General features: G+C 43.2%; 1 protein-coding gene across 4 annotated transcripts in view; it reads left to right on the top strand.

Annotated features, from left to right (window-relative positions):
* The first annotated feature begins 975 nt into the window (after positions 1-975).
* ALDH18A1 (aldehyde dehydrogenase 18 family member A1) overlaps positions 976-27,160 on the top strand; it is a 41,598-nt gene continuing 15,413 nt past the window's right edge. Inside the window, exons 1-10 of one of the 4 annotated variants that reach the window (XM_042960627.1) lie at positions 976-1,101; positions 3,885-4,000; positions 12,578-12,792; positions 16,271-16,420; positions 16,511-16,615; positions 20,240-20,392; positions 20,812-20,902; positions 24,647-24,771; positions 26,184-26,328; positions 26,949-27,022. In XM_042960627.1, coding sequence (XP_042816561.1) covers positions 3,913-4,000; positions 12,578-12,792; positions 16,271-16,420; positions 16,511-16,615; positions 20,240-20,392; positions 20,812-20,902; positions 24,647-24,771; positions 26,184-26,328; positions 26,949-27,022 — 1,146 coding nt within the window. In that variant the 5' untranslated portion in view covers positions 976-1,101; positions 3,885-3,912. Of the gene's footprint in view, positions 1,102-3,884; positions 4,001-12,571; positions 12,793-16,270; positions 16,421-16,510; positions 16,616-20,239; positions 20,399-20,811; positions 20,903-24,646; positions 24,772-26,183; positions 26,329-26,948; positions 27,023-27,160 lie in introns of all 4 variants that reach the window. The other 3 variants (XM_042960625.1, XM_042960626.1, XM_042960624.1) reach the window with 3 other exon arrangements.

The raw sequence follows: 27,160 nt of genomic DNA, 5'->3' as shown, positions 1-27,160 counted from the left end.
ATTTTTGAGAGAGAGAGAGAGAGCACACATGAGCAGGGATGGGGCAGAGATAGAGGGAGACGTAGAATCTGAAGCAGGCCCCAGGCTCTAAGCTGTCAGCACAGAGCCTGACGCGGGGCTCAAACCCACCAACAGGGAGATCATGACCTGAGCCAAAATCCGATCCTTAACGGACTGAGTGAACTACCCAGCCGCACCTAAAGTAAGTAATGTTTAATGAATAAGGAAATGAATAAGGAGGCCCAGCAATGTTCTGGAGAAGGGGTAGACGCCTTCCTTGTCACTGGCCTCGCGTCAAGTGCTGTGCAGCCCCTACCCCCCCCCCCCGCCCCTACACCTTTGTCTATACAAAACGTACCCTGTGACGAAAACACAGCAAATAGGAAAGAGGAAGACGCTGAACTCTAATTTTAAGGGTAGATCCGCATTCACCTTTGGAATAGTTCCAATTATCAGGGATTAACTACTACTTTTTAAATGCAATACTTCACCAGTGCCCTTGCTGAACAAACACTGGGCTGGGACACTTGGGTAAACCCCCAACGACTAGGGGGCAAGTCATTTTATCACAGTGACATTTTCGCATTTAAACAGCAAAAGAGCGTGGGTTCTGTAAATACAGGTATGTGCAAGTTGATCCAACCTATTTAAGGTGCGCGTGGGAGATGAGGTCAACTCTGGCAAACACTCCTTACGGGTACCTACCAGCAGCTACTTGAGTCAGGCTCCTTTCCCGCCTCCCTGGGAAGCCCCGTGGGCCCCCCGCCCCTTCCCCCGTTCCCTAAGGGACGTGGACGTGCACCGGAGATGTGGAGCCCCGCCTCCCGGCGTCTGCCGAGGCCTTGGGGCGGGGCGGGGCGCGCCACGTGGAGCGCAGACCGTATTCTCCAAGGCGCCTACGCGATTGCCGCGGCGTAGCTCCGGCTTGGCCCTTCGCCCCACGTCAGCAGCGGAGGCCCCGCGGCCTGCGTTTACTCCACCGCCGCTGACGTAACGTCATCTTGCGGGACGTGGACGGAAGCAAAAGGGGAGTAAGCCGGCGCCAGAAGCGGCCCGGCGTGCAGTGCCGGCGGTGCGGCGGGGTCGGGTGCTGGTTGTGAGGTAGGCACTCGGCGGCGGAGATGGCGGCGGGGATGGCGCGACGCCGGCGCCTCTGCGGGGGCTGATGCGGCGCCTGGCCCGCTGCGGGGAAAGGGGTGCGCGCCGGCCCGCGGGGGCTGCGAGGGCTCCTGCCGGGCGGGAGGCCGACCCGGCGAGTGGGTGTGGGTGTGGGCGCGGGCGCGCGCCGACCGATGGCGGCTGGCTGAGCAGCCCGGGGCGCGCTGCCCGCCGGGACGCTCCCAGGTGGCCGGGCGGGGAGGCCTTAGGGTCTTAGGAGCTTGGGACACCCGACCTCCGCGGTCGCCCTTGAGTACAGCCACACGGAGGAGCTGAGGGCTCCTTCAGTGGAGGCCCGAAGGCTCGGCGGACACCTCTCGCTCCGCGAGTCCGGAGCCAGCTTCCAGTGCACCTGCCTCGCTGCTGGTGATGTGCCCTGGTTTGTAACTGGCCACACGCCGACTGTCGGCGGCCTCCGTGTGCGGTCCCCCGCGGCCCGCCTGGGCTTTCGTCACCCCCTCCCTTTCAAAACCAGGCCCCCAGCAGCGGGGGAGTTCGCTCACGACCGCCCTTTGCAGTGTGGCACGCCAGGGCGCGCCAGACTCCCCGCCCCCTTCCCTCCTCCCCCGCCCCTCCCGCATCATTCGCCCCTGCTCTCTGAGGGGGCGAGATGTATCACCGGGTCTTTGTCTTGGAGTGGTGAGCTTTATACCAAGCCCGTGTTCCTGGGTGAAGTTTGTTGGGACTAAGGTTCAGTTCTCTAAGTCAGTAAGATAAGGGCATTCTGTTTAAAACGAGTAAAAGAGGTACTTGAGAAATGTCCTGAGTCAAAACATGGAAACTTTTTCCAATGGATGACATGGAGTCTAGACACACAGACACAACGTACCCTTTGCTCCCTGGAATCAGCTGTCTGCTTATTGAGAGCATCCATTGCAGTCAGAGGCCGTGTGTTACAGGGGAGAGGCCAGGAAGGCTGGGTTTTAGGTCAGCGCTGAACCTAGTAAGTTAGTGACCTTGAACTTTCAGAGCTCTCAGTTACTCTTAGATAAGAGAGAGGTACACAGTCAGTATAATTAGTGATTATGTCTGTCAGAATATTTATTGAATTCTTGTGCCCGTGACACATCCTGAAGGAAATAAAGAGGAAGTGGTAGGCCATCCTTAGTGCCTCAAAGAAGGAGCACAGCTGACATTTGTTGAGCATATGCTGCTCCCACGCATTCCACGTATTGTCTCATTTAATTCCCGCAGTAATCCCACCAGGTCCTTACTGTTACCGTTCCTGATTTACAAAAGAGGAAACTGAGGCTTAGAAATCTAGGTGAGTAACCTTCCAAAAGGCACACAGCTAGCAAGTGCAGAGCTGGAACCCAAATCTGTCCGACTCCAAAATCTATGTTCCCTGAACAGTTTACCATGCTGTCAGTGGGAACTTTCTGATCCTGTTGGGAAAAGCAACAGTAATACATGAAGCAGTTACAAGCCGATCTGTAGAATTATATCCAACCTCGGATGCTAGGGTTGCCGAGGAAGTTTTCATGAAGGAGATGGAACTGGAATTTTAGTGTCACAATTTGATTATTTTACTCGTTTGGTGTTCCTCTTAGAGAATTTGTATGTAAATAATTGTTTAGCAACAATTACTGAAGGGATTTATATAAGCAGCACACAAGACCGTGGGCTTTTGTCATGCTCAGTGTTATGCAAATAATTTTCTCTTGGGATCTTCCAGACTGTCACAAACTGAAGTCAACAAAGTGCTGAAGTCACAGCACTTAGCACTTTCAGATGCCTATTGGATGACCTGTCTTTTACAATAGATGTATCCTGCCAATCTCTTCTCTCCCCTTTGTGTGCCTTTGGGCAGTATAAATTGTAGAGCAACACATGCCACTCCTTGTTTCACTTTACTATGGGGCTGACTGCTGGTCTTTTGAGACACATTCAAGAGGGTTGGAAAAAATCCGTCCAATCTATACGGCAAAAGCTAAAAAGAAGCCTGCAAGCAAAGAGAGTGCAGTATCTTTCTTATCTTGTGAAAACAGCAATTCTCTTTAGCATGAGAGCTGCAATAATGAGTGACTTATTCTCTGAGTATATGTAGGAGGGAGCCCCTAACCATAATCCATAACTACCATATTCCCAGCTCGTTTTTTTCTAGCCATGTGCTCATCCTCCACAAGATGTGCCCGTAGTCATTTGAAATGCCAGTCATTCACAGGCATGGCACCCCCTCCCAGGGATGCAAGAGTGTGGTTTAGATTTCTGTGGGCAGGAGGGACAAAGATGGCAGTAGCCTCTGGCCTTTCCAGCCTCTTCTTGTGTCAGCTAGGGTCAAGCAGACATTTGAAATACATGGTTTACAGAGTTCTTTTGGGAGGTGATAGCAGGAAGGTAGAGAAGGCCACTGATTGGATGTTAGATCTGTTTTTTGTTTGTTTAAGACTCCCTAATTGTGTAGGAATTGTAGTGAAGATTAAGTATCCATACAGCAACATTGTACCTTTTTGTCACTCCGAACATTTATAAACATTTATAATCCGTAGTTTTCATTTGCTTACATAAAAACTAAGGTCCTAGGAAAGGAAGGATAGAGTTGGGACCTGGGAAGGAGCCATTTGTTGTCTCTTTTCTACATACAGAGCAGGTGGAAGTGTCCCTGATACAGAGGAGTTGGAGCAGAAGAGTCCAATTCTTGCTCTGAGAGTATGAGGAAGTGGAAGAAAATAAAATTAATTGTGTCTTATTTTCACTTTCATCTTTTTTAAAACTGCTTTCGACAGATACTTTGATCAGTGACCACATCGCATCATGTTGAGTCAAGTCTACCGCTCTGGGTTCCAGGCCTTCCGCCAGCGTCTCCTGCCCTGGGTCCAGTCCACAGCCCTCTCCAGATCTCGTACGTACCATAGAAAACTTAGACATATATGAGAAGTTTGGAAGTGTGTTTCAAGCAAGGTTTTAAAGGAGAAAAAAAAAAGTAACTTGGCAGAATTGGGCAAAGACAGTAAGCAAGGAAGCAGCCTACTGGTGAAAGTGTTTGTACTTTATCAATAAAGTGAAACTTTTGGAGGTGATAGCTCTATGGCATTAATCGTGGTGATCGTTTCACAGGTATATACTTATCTACAGAATCATTAAGTTGTACACATTAGTTTTGTGTAGTTTTTTCTGCCTGATTAAGTAATTAAAAGTTTTTCAAGTAAGGTGTTACCTGTAGTTCTCCCAAAAATTTCTACAGGCTATTTTTGTTCATTACTTTTTTTTTGTAACTAAGTTTTGAATTTTCAGCCCATTATAGATTCATGTGCTGTTGTAAGAACTAATACAGAGAGATCCTGATGCCCTTTACATGTTTTTCCAATATCTCACCCCAGATATTGGCATTGATATAGTCAATATAAGAATGTTTCCACCACAACATCCTTCACGTTTCTCTTTATAGCTTTGCCCCTCCTCCCCATCCCTAACCTCTGGCAATCACTAATTATTCTCCATTTCTATAATTTGTCATTTCAAAAAATGTTATGTAAGTGAAGTCATACAGTATGTGATCTTTGGAGATGGATTTTTTTACTCAGCATAATTCTCTGGAGAGCCATCCACGTTGGTTCTTTTTTATTACTTAATAGTATTTAATGGTATGAGTATACCACAGTTAGTGTAACTATTCATCCATTGAAGGGCATCTGGTTGTTTTCAGTTTTGACTGTTATGAATAAGGCTGCTGTGAGCATTTGTGTACAGGATTTTGTGTGGACAGAGTTTGCATTTCTCTGAGATAAATGCCCAAGAGTTCAATTGCTGGGTCATATGGTAGTTGCATGTTTAGTTTTATAAGAAGCTACTAAACACTTTTTGCAGAATGGCTGTACCAGTCTACATTCACCCCAGCAGCGTGTGAGCAGTGCCCTTTCTCTTCATCTTCCCCAACATTTGATGTTGTCATTCTTTGATTTTAGCCATCATGATAGGTGTGAAAGGATACCTTCAGTGTGGTTTTAACTTGCTTTTCCCTAATGGCTAATGATGTTGAACATCTTCTCTTGTGCTAGTTGGCTGTCTTTATATCCTCTCTAGTGAAACATTTCTTTCTCATTTTTAAATAGATTGTTTTTTTTATTGTTGAGATTTTGGAGTCCTTTACCTTCTAGATACTAGTCCTTGGCAGACCCTTGGTTTGAAGGATTTTCTCCCAGTTTACACATAGCTTGTTGTTTCAGTCCTTCAACAGGATCTTTCACAAAGGAAAGGTCTTTTTGTTTTGATGACGTCCCATTTATCAGTATTTTCTTTCACTGATTGTGTGTCTGGGATCAAGTCTAAGCTTTGTGTAGCCCTGGATCCTGAAGATTTTCTCCTGTGTTTTTTCTAGAAGTTCTATAGTTTTACATTTTACATTTAGAAGTGTGATCCATTTTGAGTTAATTTTTGTAGAAGGTGTAAGGTTTAGGTCAGGGTTCATGGTTTTGCCTGTGGATATCTAGTGATTCCAGCAGCGTTTGTTGGAAAGCTATTTGTCATGTTTTGCGGGGCTGTTTTCCCTGATATCAAGTAAATCTTATCAGTAATCTGTCTCTAGATCTTATTGTAAGAGGTCGTACTTATCAACTAATCAAACTTATCACTATCCAGAGGAAAAAACCCTCTGTTTCCCATTCACATAAAGAAGAATATAAGGGATAAAGGATCAGGGTCTAGAGCCAGGTTCCCTGAGTTTTAAAACTAGCTGTGCTACTTACTTACTAAGTAACTTAGTTACATAAAACAACTATAGATTTAGGTCACAATTTTGTGTTGGGCCTGGCTCGGCTGCAGGGTGGTTCTGTGTCTGTGTCAGAACTCACTGGCTCAGGTCTGATTGTTGAGGTCTGGGTGGCCTCTGCTGGGATGATGAATCATCTCTGTTCCATGTGGCCTCTCATCCTCCAGCATGCTAAATACGGCTTCTTCATATGATGCTTTCAGGGTTCCCAAGTAGAACATGCAGGGAAGCCACAAGACCTCTTGAGGCCTAAGTTCAGAATTTATGCAGTGTTACTTCTGCTACATTGTAGTAGTCAACACAAGTCATAGTGCTGGCCCAGAGTCAGAGGATGGGAAAACAGAATCCATCTGTTGATGGGAGAAGCTTTAAGGTATTGTGGCCATTTTTGCAGTCTGGTAATGTTAACAAGTTACTCAGCTTCTCTGGGCCTCAGTTTCCTTACTTATAAAATGAGTGATAATACTAACAACTAACTCGTAATAATACTTAACTCACGAGAATTCAGTGTGATGCTGATAACAATAGCTGACACCCTTTTTTTATAATACCAGCTAATATTTATGGAGTCTTTATTTTGTGCCAGTTTTTGTTCATGCATCAAGTTGTTTTATCCCCTACACCAGGTAAGGTAATGGCAAATAAGCACAAGGGTTGAGATTCCAATCCAGTCAGTCTAGCTCCAGAACCTATACTCATCCTTTTATATATCCTCTGCCTCTGTAAAAGGTGTGTGAATACCTAACACAATTCTCTGTATATACTAAATATTCAGTATTTTTATAGTTTTTACTATTGCTTATTCTCATTGGTCTCATTCACAGAAAGAGGCACTTTCTGATCTTTTCCCTAGATTTTTCAATTTTGTGTCCAGATTTTTCTGGATTCTGGAGCCCTGTGTTCACTGACATGATAAGCAGAAGAGCAGAAAAGAAATAAGAAAAGCAAAGTGAGAAAGTATGTACATGTAAACACAGAAGGAAATGGAAGGCCAGGAAGGGAGATAGAAATCCTATCAGGGTCCCCTCTTGTTCAGGCCTGGAACACAGGCTCATTGATTGCTGAGCATCAGTGCATAATGCTGAAAGGGTAGCTTACTTCTCTTCCCTTGGTGTATGGTGTGTGGCACTTTTGAGGAATATGGACAACCTTCTTCTCACCCCACTCCAGACACATGTACACACACATACACACACACACTCAGTATCCCCTCATTCTAACCAGGAGGAGATGGCTTTTCTGAGGAACCTAGAACCCTAAAGGTTCCTTAGAAGATGGGAAGAGATTACCCATCCAGGGTAATCTTAGATTTTTTTCTAACTAATCAAGGCCTTCGTGGTCCTCAGTATGGACCCTAAAAAGTGTGATACTCTAGAACATAAAAAATGCCCCCAGGAAGGGTAGGGTCAATCTGGCAGGGTACAAGCATTGCTGAACAGGAAACCCAAAAAGCCCTGGATCCCACAGAACTCTCCCTGGTGCTAGAATCCACTGGATGTGACTGAGGCTTCATTTGCTTGAAACCTTATTCATAGTTGTTTCTTCTTGTTGAACTTTGTCAGCTCTGATCGGCTGTGACCCACTTGGCTGCAGCCAGAATGACCCTTGACCGCCTGGCACCAAGGTGTGCTAGTATCTCTGCTGATAAAGATTGTGGGTCAGGAACCTTTTTCATGCTAACCTGGTCTGCTAGATTGTGATTGGTTTCTGCCATTTGATCACCTGGACTGACAAGCTTGTCACTACCTGTGTCCCTAAGGTACCCTCTTACGCTGCCCCACCCATGCTCAGCACTCTCCAGGACAGGATAAGCCCTTCAGGGACAGGAAAGAAAAATGGCTATCAGTCCTAGTCCTGATAGCTATCAAAGGGTTGCATGATACTTGGGTGTAGCCCAGAGCTTTGTAAATAGTCGCTAATGATCCCAGATCCACACCGAAGAGGAGTAAGTCTCTCCCTCTACCACCCCCTGTCTATAAGTCATTGAGGCCAGAATTATTATGTGTACAGCTTTTAAGCTTAAACCTAGATGTATATGTTGCTTGTGATAATATCCCTGGAAACTGAGCCACAGTACCTGTATTGGTGAACTCAGTGAAAAAAGGGAACTCTCTACAGAACTTAGCCCCAACACAAACCAGCCCTGCAGTCCCTGGGACTCCCACAGCAGGAAGAGACAACTCACCTGTGAGTCCAGTAAGGTGCCGAGTCCCAGTTCTATCCCAGAGGATGGACCTAGTGAGCAGCTTTGTGCCAGGGACTAGACTGCAAGCTGTTGTGAAAAAAGACCATATTGGGGCGCCTGGGTGGCTCAGTCGGTTAAGCGTCCGATTTCGGCTCAGGTCACGAACTCGCGGTCCGTGAGTTCAAGCCCCGCGTTGGGCTCTGTGCTGACTGCTCAGAGCCTGGAGCCTGTTTCAGATTCTGTGTCTCCCTCTCTCTCTGACCCTCCCCCGTTCATGCTCTGTCCCTCTCTGTCTCAAAAATAAATAAACGTTAAAAAAAAATTCTTTAAAAAAAAAAAAAGACCGTATCATCTTGTATCTCCACAAAGCTGAAGCATAATCACTTTTAAAAATGGTAATTTAAGAGACACAAAAAAGGACTCTTTACTGCTTCATTAAAAATGTTCATTCTAAGATTTGTGTGTGAAGGAAGCAGAGGGGAGGAGAACACACATGATCTTCTGGTCCACGAGAATAAGATTCTGCGCGCTTTACCCCCCGTTGTTACAGCATAGAGAAAATGATAGAAGTCACATTATAGTTAGAGAAGTTAGTGATCAGGAGTTAGAGGTGGTGGGTCTAGAGATAGCTGGGAAATCTGTCTGTCAGTGTAAAGGAGGGTGATAATGGTTGATTCGAGTGGAGTAAGTTACTTTGCAATAGTACCATTTTAGAATAATGGTCCAAAAAGTGGCTTGGAATGATTACTGTAGTAATTCATTCAAATTTTTATGAATTGCCTGTAATGACACATAGAGAACTCTTGGAGGAGGAGGTACGTAAAGTTTAGTCCTGTTGAGGACCTGTATTCCTCATCTTGACTTCCTTCTTGTAATCAAGGAGTCCCACCAAGAGAATGTCCATTTGCTGTGAGTAAGACCATCCATCAGCAAGGCTTCATTTGCCTTTCTGCCTGTGCACTCATTCTTCGGTATCAGTTACAGTTAGGTCAGGTGTGCATAATAGAAAATCCAAAATTAAAATGGCTCAAACAGGATAGAAGTCTGTTTCTCACTCTTTTTTTTTTTTAAAGGTTTTTTTTAAGTGTATTTATTTATTTTGGGGGGCGGGGTGCAGAAAGAGGAGAGCGAGAATCCCAAGTAGGCTCTGCACTGCCAGCACGGAGCCCAATGTGGGCCTCAGACTTATGAACCATGAGATCATGACCTGAGCTGAAGTCAAGAGCCAGATGCTTAACCAACTGACCCACCCAGGCACCCCTAAAGATTTTTATTTTTAAGTAATGTCTACACCCAACGTGGGGCTCAAGCTTAGAACCTTGAGATCAAGAGTCATATGCTCTACCAACTGTGCCAGCCAGGCATCCCTCTCTCTTTTGAAAGGAACCTGAGGTTCTCTAAGAAGGGAGGCAGTCCAGGGCTTTCAGAATAGCTCTGTGAAATCATTAGGCATCCACACTCCTCCTTTTTAGTTACTCCAAAGTTCTTGATGTTTTCCTTACAGTCTAAAATTATGTTGGAGCTCCAGCCTCATACCCGTGTTCTAAGCAGCTGGATGGATGAAGGGAAGAAGGAAGCACTTCTCTTTTGAAGGAAATTTCTAGAAATCCCCATAACATTTTCATATGTATCTCATTAACCAGAACTTAGTCACATGGCAGTGTCTAGCTGTACAAGAAAGTTAGGGAAACATAGTTTTTTGACTGGTGGCGGTGTGCTCTGCTCAGAGTCTCTTAATTTGTGAGAGAAAGGGCTAATGGGTAATTATTAAGCAGCCAGGAGGAGGAGTTAACATCTGTGAGAAGTGGGGAAGGGATTCAGTGCTTGCCATTCAGCTCTTACTGCTTTACTTTTTTGACTTTATGCAATGTGTGTGTGTGTGTGTGTGTGTGTGTGTGTGTGCGCGCGCGCAATATTTGCTTCCTTAGAAATCCTGTGTAGTGTTGCAAGAAGAAAGAATCAGGAAAGCATTGCTTATAAGCAGATATCCAAAGGGATTGAAAGTGTCTGACTCCAACACTCCTTGTCCTTTAGAAAGCTGTCAGGTTTTTTAATCATTGTTATAGACACCTAAAATCAGGCTACCATGTCGGAGAGAAAACTTATAGGTGGATTGGTTATGATTTTTTACCACTCATACCAATTACTTTGTTCTTTTTTTTTAATTTGTTTATTCTTTAATTTACATCCAAGTAATTAGCATATAGTGCAGCAGTGATTTCAGGAGTAGATTCCTTGATACCCCTTACCCATTTAACCCGTCCCCCCTTCCACAACCCCTCCAGTAACCCTCTGTTTGTTCTCCATATTTAAGAGTCTCTTATGTTTTGTCCCCCTCCCTGTTTTTATATTATTTTTGTTTCCCTTCCCTGTTTCATATCTTAAAGTCCTCATATGAGTGAAGCCATATGATATTTGTCTTTCTCTGACTGACTAATTTTGCTTAGCATAATACCCTCTAATTCTAGCCATGCAGTTATAAATGGCAAGATTTCATTCTTTTTGATTGCCAAGTAATACTCCATTGTGTGTGTGTGTGTGTGTGTGTGTGTGTGTGTACCATTTCTTCTTTATCCATTCATCCATCGATGGACATTTGGGCTCTTTCCATACTTTGGCTATTCTTGATAGTGCTGTTCTAAACGTTGGGGTGCATGTGCCCCTTTCAAACAGCATACCTGTATCCCTTGGATAAATACCTAGTAGTGCAATTGCTGGGTTGTAGGGTTCTGTTTTCAATTTTTTGAGAAACCTCCACACTCTTTTCCGGAGTGGTAGCACCAGTTTGCATTCCCACCAACAATGCAAGAGGGTTCCCCTTTATCCACATCCTCACCAACATCTGTTGTTTCCTGAGTTGTTCATTTTAGCCATTCTGACAGGTGTGAGTTGGTATCTCATTGTGGTTTTGCTTTGTATTTCCCTGATGATGTGTGATGTTGAGCATTTTTCATGTGTCGGTTGGCCATCTGGATGTCTTCTTTGGAGAAGTGTCTATTCATGTCTTTTGCCAATTTCTTCACTGGATTATTTGTTTTTTTGAGTATTGACTGTGATAAGTTCTTTATAGATTTTGGATACTAACCCTTTATCTGATGTGTCGTCTGTAAATATCTTCTCCCATTCTGTCGGTTGCCGTTTAGTTTTACTGATTGTTTCCTTTGCTGTGCAGAAGCTTTTTATTTTAATGAGGTCCCAATAGTTCATTTTTGCTTTTGTTTCCCTTGCCTCCAGAGACGTGTTGAGTAACAAGTTGCTGCGGCCAAGGTCAAAGGGGTTTTTGCCTGCTTTCCCCTCGAGGATTTTGATGACTTCCTGTCTTACGTTTAGGTCTTCCATCACATTTTGTCTGTGGTGTAAGAAAGTGGTCCAGGTTCATTCTTCTGCCTGTCGCTGTCCAGTTTTCCCAGCACCACTTGCTGAAGTGACTGTCTTTATTCCACTGGATATTCTTTCCTGCATTGTCAAAGATTAGTTGGCCATACATTTGTGGGTCCATTTCTGGGTTCTCTGTTCTGTTCCATTGATCTGATTGTCTGTTTTTGTGCCAGTACCAATTACTTTGTTCTTTAATGTCTTTGCTAGTCAGGCTCACTCTCTTTTTTATAATGGTGTGATTTCTTTAAAAGCACGCTTTTTTTTTCCTGATGATGAAAACAATGTGTTTTGTTGCTTAAATTTGAAAGACATAGATAAGAATTAGGAAGAAAATTAAAATCACCTGTAATTCAATAAAAAATAAAAACATTAACATTTTGATTTATTTTCATCTTTTTTCCATGCATTTAGACACATAGGGGGAACTAACGTATCATGAGCGTTTTCCTATGTTATTAAAAATTCTTAGAAAGTTCATTAATCCTTCTGACTTTTTTTGGTGTTTACTCCACTTGTGATTTTTCCTATTATGTATAACACTGATGAACAGGCTTGTGATAAATCTCTTTGTCTCCATCTCCAGTTGGTCTTTTAGAATAAATTAAAAAAAAATTTTTTTTAATGTTTTATTTATTCTTGAGAGAGAGAGAGAGCATGAGCGAAGGAGGGGCAGAGAGAGAGCGGGACGCAGAATCCGAAGCAGGCTCCAGTCTCTGAGCTGTCAGCACAGAGCCCAACACGGGGCTCGATCTCACAAGTGGTGAGATCATGACCTGAGCCGAAGTCGGACGCTCAACTAAGCCACCCAGGCACCCCAGAATAAATTTTTGAACTTAGAATTACTGCATCAAAAGATGTGAACATTTTTAAGACTTTTGATACATTTTGCCAACATGTCTTCAGGAAAGATTGTTTTGTTTAAATTGTTCACAGTGTTTGAGTGTATCTGGGACCTGTACTGGGTGTAAACTCCACACAATACTGGAATAAGAACATGCTGGATATACTGCCTTTTGATATACTGATTTTACTCCATCAAGATGATAAAGCTATTTTTTTGGCTAAACTGATTAATATTGTATATTTATCTTTTTAATGAGAAGTTATACATTTCTCTTTTTGCTCGCATTTGACTTTGGGAGCTACAGACCGTGTCCAGCCTTCAGCCATCAGACATGTTCGTTCTTGGAGCAACATCCCCTTTATCACTGTCCCCCTCAGTCGTACACATGGCAAGTCTTTTGCCCACCGCAGTGAGCTGAAGCATGCGAAGAGAATCGTGGTGAAACTTGGAAGTGCCGTAGTAACCCGGGGGGATGAGTGTGGCCTTGCACTGGGGCGCCTGGCATCTATTGTTGAGCAGGTAATTGCCAAGATGGAAAATTCTGGTGCACAAAAATAATAATGGAGTTTTTAAGCTCTCAGTTCAGTTTTGTTTGTTTGTCTTTTTCAACCCTGACTGTATTCCTAACCCACCCTAACCATCAGTTCAGGTTTATCAGCTTGTAAAAGTATTCTGAGTGTAATAGATTTAACACAGTCTGAAAACTCCCTTTGCCAGTGAAGGTACCAGTGGACCCCACATCCCAGGGCAAGCAAAGGGGGATGTCAAGGAGTAAAATTGATTTCATACATTTCATGCCTCAGGCTTCTTAGTGATAAGGAGCTGTACATGTCAGTAATTCTTAATTCTGCCTGCACATTAAAATTGTCTAAGGGGCCTGGCTTCACGCTCAGTCTCTGGGGTGGGGCTCAAGCACCTGGATTTTTAAAGTTCCCTGGGTGACTAACATGTAGTCAGGGTTGAGTATCCAGATGGATGTTGAGCTTTTTTTTGTTCCTGTTTTGCTAAGGTTTTTTTTTGTTCCTGTTTTGCTAAGCCTTTTATTTTTTAATTAGGCCAATAATATTGAAATAAATATGAGCTATCATTGCAAAGATTTTCCAAGTTCAGATATTTGAAAAGACTTATCAAACTCCACAGAGATACCCATGTAAGACTTTCATTTAAAGGCAAAGGATATAAGGCAGCAAGAGAGAGAGAGTACAAGCAAGCATCGGGTGTCCAAGAGACATCTGTGCACAAGCCCCCCAAGGTATTTATTTGCACAGTCTGTCTCACATCGAATCACAAAGAGATCTTTGTACAGGGAATCTTACTTAACCTTTGGAAGGGCTCCAAGCAGAAGTTTCCATTGGGGATTTTATGTCCCACTGACTATGCCAACAAGCCAGGCTGACTGTAGACTATCAGTAAAGAAACTGACCTTAGGGGTCAACATGGGACTTTTAGACTTCAAACATCACATTGCAGATCCACTACCTATCTTTCCCAAGAGCAGGTATCAGTAAACTTTTCTATAGGAAACTTTTTCTACAGAAGGCCAGATAGTAAACATTTTAGGCTTTGTAGGCCAGATGGTCTCTGTCTCAAATACATGTCTCTACCATTGTAGCACAAAAGCAACCATAGACAATATGTAAATGAATGGACATAGCTGTGTTCTAGTAAAAAGTTTATTTACAAAACCAGGTGCAGGTGAGATTTGACTTGCTGCGTATAGTTTGCCAGCTCCTGACCGAGAGTCAAAAACCAGACATCCAGGCATTATGGAGATAAAACTAGAACTTTTTCATTCTATCTGTAACTCAACTGTGTCCTCCATGACCATATTTTTAGTTTTTAAAAAACAGTTTCTCTGATGAGTTGGTGACTGCTAACTAAAACTTGATGGAATTTTCTTTTCAATATTTTTTGTATTAAGCAGTTTTATCAAGTCAGCCTCTCGGATTTAGTCCATCAGATCAATTCAGTTGAACAGATATGTATAAAAAGGCTACATTGTGAGAGACTTCACAGACGTGTAACTGTTATCTCTGCCCTTGGGGAGCCAGAATCAGGACTTCCAAAGCACTTAGGTGATTGTTCAAGGCAGTAAGTAATCAAGCAAGTGGGCCCAAACCTTTATTGATGTTTGTATCTTGCAATCTTTGGCCAGCCAGTGGAGGCCACTTTGTTGGCTCCTGAGTCTGTCTATCATGGTCAGATGCCTTGGATAAGACAGTTGACTCTGCATATTAGTGCCCTGATCTAGAAAGCCCTTCCATGAGGTCTGTGGGTATCTGGCGACCTAAGCAAATCATTACTGGAGTCTTCCCACTGTTTTCATCAAGTTTCTCCTCTGCACAATATCTTCAGTCTGCTTTGGAGACCACCACAATTCCTCTACATGGCTTCTTGCCTAATGAAATGATCCACTTCATTTCCCATTCTCCCTGGTGAGACCACCACCACTTTCAGGCTTACTTCCTCTCTGGCCCACCAACATGACGTACTCATTCCTGTCCTTGTCCCCCACCTGGAATTCACTCTTAGAGCCTCCCCTTCCTTAGAATCACACAACTCCATGGGCACCACTCACACTGTGCACTTAGCAGCAGGGAACATTTCCCCTCTGTTGGTGCAAATCCTACCACTCATGAAGGCTCAGGCTTAGTACCAACTCTCCTAGGAGGCCTCAAGAATAACTACACTCTCGCTTGAACTTCCCATCTCTGGTCCCCTCAGTCATTTGACAAGCTAAAAAAATTGGGTCAGTGTGAACACCGATCATATCTTTTATATATATGTATTTCCTTAATGTTTATTTATTTTTGAGAAACAGGGATTAGAGAGGCAGAGGGGAGGGACAGAGAGAGAGGGAGATAGAATCCCAAGCAGGCTCCATGCTGTCAGCACAGAGCCCAATGTGGGGTTCAAACTTACAAACTGTGAGATCATGACCTGAGCTAAAACCAAGAGTTGGACGCTTAACCAACTGAGCCACCCAGGCGCCCCTGGATCTTTTATATTAAAGAGTTAATTGAAATGTTTTAGGTGACAGTGGTTTTTTTTTGGGAGGGGGAGGCTATGCATATATATTCCCTGTCTTTTAGCAATTACAGTGCTGCTGAAATATTTATAGATGAAATAATATATCTAGGGCCTGGGATTTGTTTGTATTAAAATAATGGGGAGGCTAGCTGTAAAGGCAGTACTAGAGAGTGGGAAATTGCCCTGAGAAATAGTTGTTGAAGCTAGGTGATGGGTACATGGGGATTTATAAAACTTTTTACCACTATGGTTAAGTATGAAATTTTCTACTATAAAAAGTTATTTTTTATAATCATGGTTTATCACAGGTGTTTGTGAGTTCCTGAGCCAGCTTATAGGGCTCAAACATCAGGAAGAATGGACATGTTAGGAATATGGACTCTATTTGCAGCTTGAATCTTTGATTCTTTCAATGTAGATCTGTCCAAAGTAGGGAACAAAGTGACCACAGCTAGTTCTAGGTAGACAAAGCAGGACAAGGTCAGCATCTGTCCCTGCTTTAGCCCAAGGGGACTCATAGGGATCAACATACCACAGAAAGAGCCTCAATCTCCCAGGTTATACCTTAGAACCTAAGAAGCCATCTGCTAAGTTTACACTGCAATTCTTAGACTTCTTTTTCTGGAACAACTAGGCCTTCTGCATTATAGATTCCAACAGATACCATCAAGTTCTGTGGATGTCAAATCTGCCTGCACACCAGAATCTCCTTATTAAAAATTTCTGATCTCTGCTACCTCCTCATCAGATTTGAGGCAGCATGTAGGAATCTGTATTTTTACCAAACAACCTGGGTGATTCTTCCACAGCCAGCCCAGCTGGTTCATAAGCCAGCATCTGGGATCCACCCAATTGTCTGTCTACCCTACCTGAGTCTCTTGTGCCGGTAAGGTAGACTCTACCTCTCTGAAGAGAGGAAGGACATGATAACAGTGATTTGTGGTGCCTTTTCCTTCGTCGATGTCAGGTGTCAGTGCTACAGAATCAAGGCCGAGAGATGATGCTGGTGACCAGTGGAGCCGTGGCCTTTGGCAAGCAACGCTTGCGCCATGAGATCCTTCTGTCTCAGAGCGTGCGGCAGGCCCTGCACTCAGGGCAGAACCAGTTGAAAGAGATGGTGAGTGGTGCTTCCCCACACCCTGTAACAGGGGTCCGCAGGCCTCCTTCCCTCACTCCCAGTCACACCATATCTATTTGTGTGTTACAGGCAATTCCAGTCTTAGAAGCACGAGCCTGTGCAGCCGCCGGACAGAGTGGGCTGATGGCCTTGTATGAGGCCATGTTTACCCAGTACAGCATCTGTGCCGCCCAGGTGAGAGACTCACCTTTTTAGAGAGGTGTGGGGCCCGTGAGAGTGATTGCCGTGGAGCAAGAGGGTGATGAGCGGGGGCTCTAGAGCCAGACTGCCAAGATACAGTCTTAACTCCATCACTTGTTAGTTGGGAAACCTGGAGAAAGTCTTTTGGTCTAACTTTTTTGTGCTTCAGTCTCCTCATATGAAAAAAGAAGATAATATCAGTGCCTACTTGAGAGGGTTTTTGGAAAAAGTCAATGAGAAAATCACATGAAAAGCATTTAATGTAGTGTCATTCTCAGTAATTATTAGTGCTTGTTATGGTACTAATAATTCTTTTTTTTAATGTTTTTTATTCATTTTTGAGAGAGAGTGAGCAGGGGAAGGGCAGAGAGAGAGGGAGACAGAATCAATCGGAAGCAGGCTCCAGGCTCCGAGCTGTCAGCACAGAGCCCATCATGGGACTCAAACTCCCTAACCACAAGATCATGACCTGAACCAAAGTCAGATGCCTAACCGACTGAGCTGCCCAGGCGCCCCTATACTAATAATTCTTCTAGCTACTACTCTAAGTGCTTATACTTTTCCCGAAGACAGAAAAGTTAGATGTCTTTATTTCATGGGCTTCTTTGACTTCAGGTGGCTTGCCTCTCTTTGCACCTGGTTGCCTTCTACAATAAATTTCTAATAAACACTGAAGGAAAGAAAGATGCTTTTGGTGGGTTTTCATTCATTCAGCAAATATTTATTGAGCACTTACAGTGTACGAAGAAGTATGCTAGGCATTGGGGATACTGTGGTGAACAAATCAACCATGGTTCCAGTCTTTATGGAACTTCTACATTTTTAGTGGTTGCTCCAAATGTTCTAGAGCCTTCTTTCCACATTGTACTTTTTCAATTGTATTTTTAATCATCGATACAACTACACACTAGAAACATGTAAATGTTACAAAGCAGCTAATAGTCACTTCACAAAACAACTGAGAAAATTGAACTCCCCAAGTTACTATCTTCAGACACCTTTGCTGCCTCTGATCCCACATTTACACAGATGTTATTTGACATAGGTGATGTTATATGTATATATCCTCTCAGGTTTTGCTCTTTCATTTCCTGCTGCTCTTCTCTTTCTCCATAATCTTCACAGTGTTATCCACAGTGATGTTGTGGTATTGTGCCAGAATGTCCTTGAGTGAAGTGAGCTGAAACAGAAAGTCATGGACTTGTCCACCTGTTGCCTATAGCTGAGGACCCCACTGTCTTAGATTTTTTTTTTCCTGTTAGTATGAATACAATAGAAATCTTCATTTCTGTCACCCATTATTGTCAGCTTTCTTTTGCACAATCCAATGACAGTCTCAGTCTTTAATGTGTTTTATAAGTGCCTGGAGCCAGATGAGGAGACTTAGGTCTAGGATCTGTGCTTTTGTTTTTTTCCCATGTATGATGGTTTTTCAGGTTTTTTGGTTTGTTGTAATGAAAGTAGCTTTAAAAGTCACTGCATGTCAGCCATGGCTTCCATTAACATTGATGTGGAAGAGTTCTGTCCCCTCCATTCCAGCAGGCATCCATCCATGGGCCCTTCTCTGTCACATGTTTGCCTTCCCTGGGGATCTTACTGCAAGAAATCTTTGCCCTTTGTACTTTCTCCTATGGTTTCTTGTTGTCTTTAGTAATCCTGTTGTAAAGACCATTATCAGTGGCTTTTGGAAATCTCCACTAAGTTGTTTGTCACGTTAAAGACTCAAGTACAGCAGCTTATTTTTTCTTCATAGAAATAAAATTAATGTGCATCTTAACAGACTGCCCTTCTCCACAGACATACTTTTCTCTCTTTAGGGCTCTTGTCATCTATCCCTTTTTTGTTAAACTATTTGAGCAACAAGTATTTTCACTGGACTTTTATACCTCCTATTTGCCTCTCCTACACACATTTACTTTATCATTTGACCTTTCACCTGCATGGCTAGAGTCTATATGTTCTGTTTGACCCAGTCCTGTTTTTCCTGCAGGACTGGACTTTCCTGAAAAGGAGTTCATGATCTATTCTTACAAAAGATGTGCCCCATTCCACTTTCCCCAAACCGTCAACAGTTTTATTCTCTAGCTCAGCAGCTCATGAAGGGCCTGACATTTCTAAAGTACTGAACAAATTTTGAGTGAGTGAATTATTTCCTTTAGTCATGTTACCATTTTATCTTCCTCACCTACATTTTATATGTCATTAAGGCTGCTGTTATCTTCTTAGTTCCCGTAGCCAGACCCTAGCTCAGGGCTTAACCATTCCCACTGTTACTGTTTGGGTACCTTACCTCTTGACAGTCTGCCTGCAGCCTTTCCTTCTTCAACCTGCCCTACATTGCAAGAACCATTCTTCCTTAAACATTTGAAGGATTTCATTGAAACATTGATTTATGAGTTTCAGGGCTTATTGCCATTAGTTTCTTGCTGTTGTTCTCAGTTACCTTCTCTCCTGCTAACTATTGCCTAATACTCTGAGGTAAGCAAGGAAGCAGAGCTGTCTGCCCACCCCCATACCCAGCTCGCCACTGTACCTTTGAGCACCTTATGCTCATCCCCTGTGCTGAACTAAGTTACATCCAGCTCTTCTTTCAGTTTGTGACTAAAGACTCACCTCTATAAATCTCTCCGACCAATCCCACATGCTCAAACACAGTCTGTGTTAACGGCACCAGTGGTCAGTTGCCGAGCAACAGTGGCCACACAGGCCTATTCCATTTTGTCTCATACACTTCTCCGAACAGAGCAAACCATTCTTTGACTCACTCACCAAATATTTCAGTGCCTTCTGTGGCCAGCCCCTGAATCAGATGCTAGATACAGAGATATTTTAGCAATTAATCACTTACCCCAAAGTGTATCTCTCTAGAATTCATACATTAATTATAATGTTTATTTATTTTGAGAGAGAGTATGCACATGTGCAAGCAGGGGAGAGGCAGAGAGGGCTAGCAAGAGAATCCCAAGCAGGCTCCACGCTGTCAGCACAAAGTCCGATGTGGGAGTCAAACTCAAACCATGACATCGTGACCTGAGCTGAAATCGAGAGTCAGATGCTTAACTGAGCTTCCCAGGTGCCCCATAAAGTTCACAGGTTAATTTTTTTTTAATTTGTTTTTAATGTTTATTCATTTTTGAGAGACAGAGGGAGACAGAGTACAAGCAGGAGTAGGGCAGAGAGGGAGAGGGAGACATAGAATCCAAAGCAGGCTCCAGGCTCTGAGCTGTCAGCACAGAGCCCCATGTGGGGTTCGAACTCACAAACCATGAGATCATGACCTGAGCTGAAGTCAGATGCTTAACTGACTTGAGCCACCCAGGTGCCCCTTACGGGTTAATTTTCTTAATCCTATAAATGGAAAAAATTTAGTTGCTCTCTGAGAATTGAAGTACTTTTACAAGAAGTCTTGAGCATCCTTTAATATCCCAAGTGATTAATTTTTTCCATCTCTAAAAGAATTGGATGAGCATCCAAAGAGGTGTGCTCCATTCCGATGTGTATGGGATCCAGAAATCTAGAGTTTAACTCCTCTCCTCTTAGCATCTTTTGTATGTCGTTGCTAGGAAGTTCGTAATTTTCCTCCTTCCTGCATTTTTGGATGCATTTAATTACTTTCAGATTTTGGTGACCAACTTGGATTTCCATGATGAGCAGAAGCGCCGGAACCTTAATGGGACACTTCATGAGCTCCTCCGAATGAACATCGTTCCCATTGTCAACACAAATGATGCTGTCGTGCCCCCAGCTGAGCCCAATAGTGATCTCCAGGGGGTAAATGTGGGTAAAATATTCCTAAGGGTTGAGCATGCTGGAGACTAACGCCACGCTATGCTGCATGTACTAACACTGGAAGTTTGGCATAAACAAGATGGAAAGATTGGGAGAGAAGCTGGCCTCATGGAGCGGGGGCTGCATAAGCTCTTCTGAAGTCAGGGGGTCTCATTCAACAGGGTGAGGTGCAGTAGTGATTTCGGATGGTGCTATGAGCGTGGCTTGTGTGTGCCAGGTGCATGTTTGGAAGTGGGGTGGCCAGGAGGCGCAGTGTTTTGCAGACCGAGGGGGCCTACGAGAGCTGTCATCTGTGCATTCCATCATTAACTTTGCCTGCCAGAACCTAGCAGAGTGCTTCTGTGAATGTCTTTTTGAACTGTGTAGTTCACTCACTTAATGACTTTTTACCTGCATTCCAGGTTATTAGTGTTAAAGATAATGATAGCCTGGCTGCCCGTCTGGCTGTGGAAATGAAAACTGACCTCTTGATTGTTCTTTCAGATGTAGAAGGTACAAAGTAATGCCTTTTCCTTTTATCCAACTTTTGTTTTAAATACTAAATGCGTGAGCACATGAATTCCCGTCTTTGAGTCCTTCTGATTTTTTTAAAATATAGACCCTTATTTTCTGAGCCATATGGTCTGACAGAGGGTTTTTATGGCTCAAAAGAAGGTGGGGGAGTCTGGGAGATGCAGTTTGAATGCTGAAATGTTGTCATTTCCAGGCACTTTTGTTTTTTTAGAACAGCTTTATACAGGTATAATTCACATACCATAGTGAACCAATAGTTCACCTATTTAAGACTTAGTTCATTGATTTTTAGTGTATTCATACAGTGGCTCAACCCTAACAATAGGTTTAGAACATTTTTATCACCACATTGTATCACCCCATACCCATCAGTGATCACTCCTCACTTCCCCCCAAATTCTCCAGCCCTAGGCAGCCTCTCATCTACTTTCTGTCTCTGTGGATTTGCTTATCCTGGACGTTTTACATTAGTGGAATCGTCAGTATGTGATCCTTGGTGACTGGTTTTCTTCACTTAGCATAATGTTTTCAAGGTTCGTCGATGTTACAACATCTGTCAGTATTCCTTTTCTTTTTATTCTCAAAGAATACTCCATTGTGTATATGCACCACATTGTATTTACCCATTCATCGGTTGATAGACATTATGCTGCTGTGAACATTCATGTACACATTTTTGTGTGAACATGTTTTTTGTTTACCTAGGAGCAGAATTGATCATTTGGTAATTCTGTATGTGTTTAGCCTTTTGAAGAAGTGCCAGCCTGGTTTCCAAAGCAGCTGCATCATTTTACATTCCTGCCAGCTCCATATGAGGGCTCTAGTCTCTCCACATCCTTGCCAACACTTACCCTTATAATCTGCCTTTTCATTATAGCCATCCTAGTGGGTGTGAAATGCTATTTCATTGTGGTTTTTATCACTTTCAGTTTGTAACATAAATCATGAGACACATTAAATGGGAGCCACTGCAGAATTCCAAGCTATGTGGCCATCGTGGTCTCATGTGTTAATCTGTTTTTCTCTGCTTTCCCCTTCCTCAAAGAAGGGTCCCTCTTGGCTCCAATTTGACTCTCCATTCACTATTCTCACTTTCCTAAGCTATGTCCATTTTACATTTTGACCCATAAGGAATATGGTAGCTGTGTCTAAAATAGGCCAAACCTACAGGATCCCAAAAGTCCACCATTACATTCCCAGGAGATCAGGAAAACCTATTTAGTTTCCAACCCATACCCAAGGCAGGTTTCTTTAGCAGGACTTGTTTTTCCAGTTTACACTCTAGTGGTGCAAGATTAAGGGCGGCGGCCTGCCTAGCGGAAGCAGAGGCAGATACAGATGGGTTGATCTGTCTTCTGCCCGTGTGGGAAGTTCGATATATCATACTTGCATGTCAGTATTTTTACCTATAAGAAATCTTGGTACCATGTTTATCCACTGTAAATTTGAAATCTCAGGACAGGAACAGCTAGGTTGGGGTAAGAGTGAGCCACTCTGGAGATGAAGGCTTTTCAGTTAATCAACACATTTTAAAAAAAAAAATTTTTTTAACGTTTATTCATTTTTTGATAGAGACAGAGCATGAGTGGGGGAGGGGCAGAGAGAGAGGGAGACACAGAATCCGAAGCAAGCTCCAGGCTCTGAACTGACAGCACAGAGCCCAATGCAGGGCTCGAACCCACGGACCATGAGATCATGACCTGAGCTGAAGTCGGACGCCCAACTGACTGAGCCATCCAGGCGCCCCTCAACAGATTTATATTGAATTTCTACTATGCTTAAATACTGTGTTAGGTGCTTTATAAATGTCAGTTTATTGAATCCTTATAGCAATCCTGCAAAGCAGGTAGCTTAGCTTAGTTACTCAGATGAAGAAATTAAAAATTACATTCACACCAATTAAATGGTGTATCCAGATTCACATAGTACCAGAGGCTGGTTTCACAACTAAATCTGTTCAGTTTAAAAATCTACACTCTTCCTCTCTTCTATACTGCTTTGCAAGGTAAAGGACATGAGTTTGAGAGATTAATACATAAAGCCCAATTTCAACTAGAGTCTAGTAAACTTTTTTTTTTTTTTTTTAAGTAATCTCTGCACTGAACAAGGGCTCGAACTCATGACCCTGAGATCAAGAGTCACGTGCTCTTCTGACTGAGCCAGCCAGGTGCCCCGCTAGTAAACATTTTTAATGTAGCCTTGAACACCAAAATTGGTCATCAGTGTTGATAGCATATGTCAGTACTTTCTTGTTATTGCCAAACAATACTCCACCATGTAGATACACCACATTTTATTTACCCATTCATCAGTTGATAGACATGTGAGCATTTATAACTAATGCTGCTATCAACATTTGTGTGCAAATGTACATGAATGTATAAAAAACAGGCTTGTGCTATTAACTCTTAATTAGTTATCCATTGAATGTTGATTTTTAGCACAATAATAGAATTTTGAATATGCTCTTGGCGGCTTTAAGAAGCTGCTATAAGGGAAAAAGAGTAGGCAGACTATTAGAACTCTAGGCACTCCTCAGCATCTCTGGAGAAGCTTTGGCTTAGGATTGCATAACCTTGCCCATGTTATTTTTGTATGAAACCAAAACAGCGTCACAATCCAAGCCTGTGACCTCATATCGTAGTGCCTTCTGAGAAAATTCCATCCCTGAGTCCAGGAGCCATGGAGTGCTGGGTTGCAATGGACAGAGGTTGGAGAGGTGGTTTTTCTCTCCCTGTAATTGCTGCCCATGGTTAGCATTGCTGCATTCTATATCGGACCCTGATTCCCTTACTCCTCTGACTCCCCTTTTCCTGGAGGGGATGCATATAGCGGTATTGCATTAGAGATTTAGAATATGAAGCAGAGAGGGCTGTATTTTCACATGGGAAAAGTAGTAACTTAAACCAAAAACATCCCTGCCCACATGTCCTTGAGCCAGTCCCCAACCCCAGGCAGTTCCTCCCTGTACTTAGGCCTTGATGTGACTCCCATTTTCACAGGCCCTTCATTTTTCTTTCCAAGGCTCCGACTGGCTGTGTTTACAAGTGAAATGGTGAAGATTTTTAATCTTGGATTGTATGCATATAACATTTCACGTAACTCGTATTTTATGTTATTCTACTCAACTATAAAAGGGACATAGGCTTTATGGTGATAAGTCCAGACTGAATGCCAAGAGTTGTATGCTCTTCTGCTGACTCAGCGTAACCTTCACAATGACTTCCCCATAACACAGGGATTATAATTAGTGACTGTTTCAAAGGATGCTGTGAGAGTTCATGAAAACCTGTCTCACATTTCATCCCACTTGGAAATAGTCACATTATAGTATATGGCTACTACACTGTTTCTGCAGTAGCCACTCATCTTTTTCAGTTACTTCCTTAATTCAGCATCTTAAGTAGCAGTGGCAGAGGTGAGGACAGCTTCCCAGTAGACAGTGGAGTGGGCAGGGCTGATAAGTGTTGCACCAAGGATATGGACATGCTGTGATGCTGGCAAACAGAATATAAAAGTATGTATGGAAAGTCCTGTTGCTGCTTTTTAGCATGGGTAGACTATACAGATCACTTGTTCTCTTTTCTGGTTAGAGCGGGTAGAACACAGACTTCATCTGGATCAGTCACGTACAGAGTGGTTGGCAGGTGCCCAGGGGGATGTCTGTCTTGGGGGGCATGCCTTCCATTAAAGCAATACTGCCAACTCCTGTCTACTTTTTAGGTCTCTTTGACAGCCCCCCAGGGTCAGATGACGCAAAGCTCATTGATATATTTTATCCCGGAGATCAGCAGTCTGTGACCTTTGGAACCAAGTCAAGAGTAGGCATGGGTGGCATGGAAGCCAAGGTAAGGGTCTGATGCTGTTACTGCCTATAACAGCTAAAAAAACCAAACAGTATTTTACCCTTTTTGCTTTTTTTTTTAAGTTTTATTTATTTAAGTAATCTCTACACCCAACATGGGGCTAGAATCCACGACCCTAAGATCAAAAGCTGCACACTTCTCCGACTGAGCCAGCCAGGTGCCCCTACCCTTTTGACTTTTGTGATTGTTTGGGGGCTAATGGCTAAAATACTAGGCACATACACACTTAAATGTGCACATGTCTAAATACAGGTATGATGCATATTGTGTACCTATATTTTGTCATGTCTGTATATGTATTCTCTTCATTAATATTACATAGTGTGTTCATGTTATAAAGTCGTCAAGTGCAGGCTCCCTCTCTCCCTCTCCCTCTATATATAATTTTTTTTTTAAGTTTATTCTGAGAGAGTGACAGCACGAGTAGGGGAGGGACAGAGAGGGAGGGAGACACAGAATCTGAAGCAGACTCCAGGCTCTGAGCTGTCAGCACAGAGCCCAGCGTGGGGCTTCAACCCACGAGCTGTGGGATCATGACCTGAGCCAAAGTTGGACTCTTAGCTGACTGAGCCACCCAGGCACCCCCTACTTTAAAGATTTTCTTAAATTTTTTTTAAGTTTATTTATTTATTTTGAGACTGAGAGTGTGAGTGGGGTAGTGGCAGAGAGAAGGGAGAGAAAGCATCCCAAGCAGGCTCCGCACTGTCAGTGCAGAAAGCCTGATGCAGGGCTTGGAACTCACAAACTGTGAGATCATGACCTGAGCTGAGATCATAAGTCAGGTGCTTAATGGACTGAGCCACCCAGGGACCCCAAGATTTTTTATTTTTTAAGTAATCTTTACACCCAACATGGGGCTCGAACTCACAACCCTGAGATCAAGAGTCACATGCTGTATTGAGGAAGCCAGCCAGGTGCCCCTGCTCAACTATTTCTTACGAAATCTTCCAAAAATTTTTCTCTCGCATTAATTGTTCTAAAAAGTAATACTCTTAAGATACAGCATCAATTGTAGGAATGGCAAAGACCTACAAAAGAGAGCTACAAAAGTTAAAAGAACTCAGGATCAGATTCTGGTCAAACACCAGGCTGGACACTATGTCGAGGCACAGTAAGTCAAATGTAGAAGTTATGAGTCCTAGTACTAGAGAGTCTTTGAACACTGAGCACAAAAGGCAGATTGGCTCATCTTTAGCACGTACCAGAGTTGGGCTGGAGAGAGAGAGAGCAAGGGCTGAGTGTGTTTTCAGAGCTTCTGAGTTGTTCAAAACATTCCTGCATATACTTCAATGGCTCACTATCACATTGTATTCTCTTTTTGCGAGTTTAAAGTATGGATGACTAGACCCTGCAAAAGTCTGAATGTTATGTTGGGATCTAACCTCTCCTATTAGGTGAAAGCGGCCCTCTGGGCTTTGCAAGGTGGCACTTCTGTGGTTATTGCCAACGGAACCCACCCAAAGGTGTCTGGACATGTCATCACAGACATCGTGGAGGGAAAGAAAGTTGGCACCTTCTTTTCTGAAGTAAAGCCTGCAGGTAAGTAGTTCCTTATTGAGTAGTCACACCATGGCCTAAATGAGACTGAAGATTGAGCTCTCCTCTAGGAATAGAGATCACAAAATTGACATGTTGATATTCTGAAGTACGGTATTGTTTCAGACACTCTTTGCGAAATTGGACTTTGCTTTGCTTTTGTAAAGTTTAGCGAACCTGCCCAACTAGGCTTCCCATTCTCTCTAAAACCACTATGTTAAAGAATATGAGCATCCATTTTCTTAAGAAACATTTGCTAGGCCTATGCTAGAGGCCTAGAAATGCAAAGACACTTAAGACAGTAAGACATGGTATGTACTCTCAATTGTTCGCAAAGATATTGCCATATAACCTACATTCAGAAATGCAAACACATTAGAGAATATAAGCTAAAGTGGAATTGAAAAGAACTCTACGAGATGTAACTTACCCCGGAAATATAGACAAGTTTCTTGTGTTTATGCCCGAGTTAATCTAGTGTATTCTTTTGCCATTTTATTTGTCTGAGTGACCTCTAGGAAGCAAGCACACCAAGACACTGAGCATTCATTCCGTGCACGTTATGAGTCTGTGCACGTGCTGGGTTGCTGTCCATGATCTGATGTTTGCAAATATTCTTACAGGTCCTACTGTTGAACAGCAGGGAGAAATGGCTCGAGCAGGAGGAAGGATGTTGGCCACTTTGGAACCTGAGCAGGTAATAACCTTAGCTAATAGTTCGGTTGGTTTTCAGACTGAGTCATGCTGTGAGGCTTAGTGCACAGTCAAGGCTGCCATGTCCCCCTCCATTCCTCTTGTCCCCACAGAGTTATTCTAGTTACAAGTGAGATTCAGA

This window comes from Panthera tigris, chromosome D2 (genome assembly GCF_018350195.1).
Source record: "Panthera tigris isolate Pti1 chromosome D2, P.tigris_Pti1_mat1.1, whole genome shotgun sequence".
NCBI classification, from domain to species: Eukaryota; Metazoa; Chordata; class Mammalia; order Carnivora; family Felidae; genus Panthera; species Panthera tigris.
The sequence above is the reverse complement of the archived record's forward strand: the minus strand, read 5'-3'. Positions and strand labels throughout refer to the sequence as shown.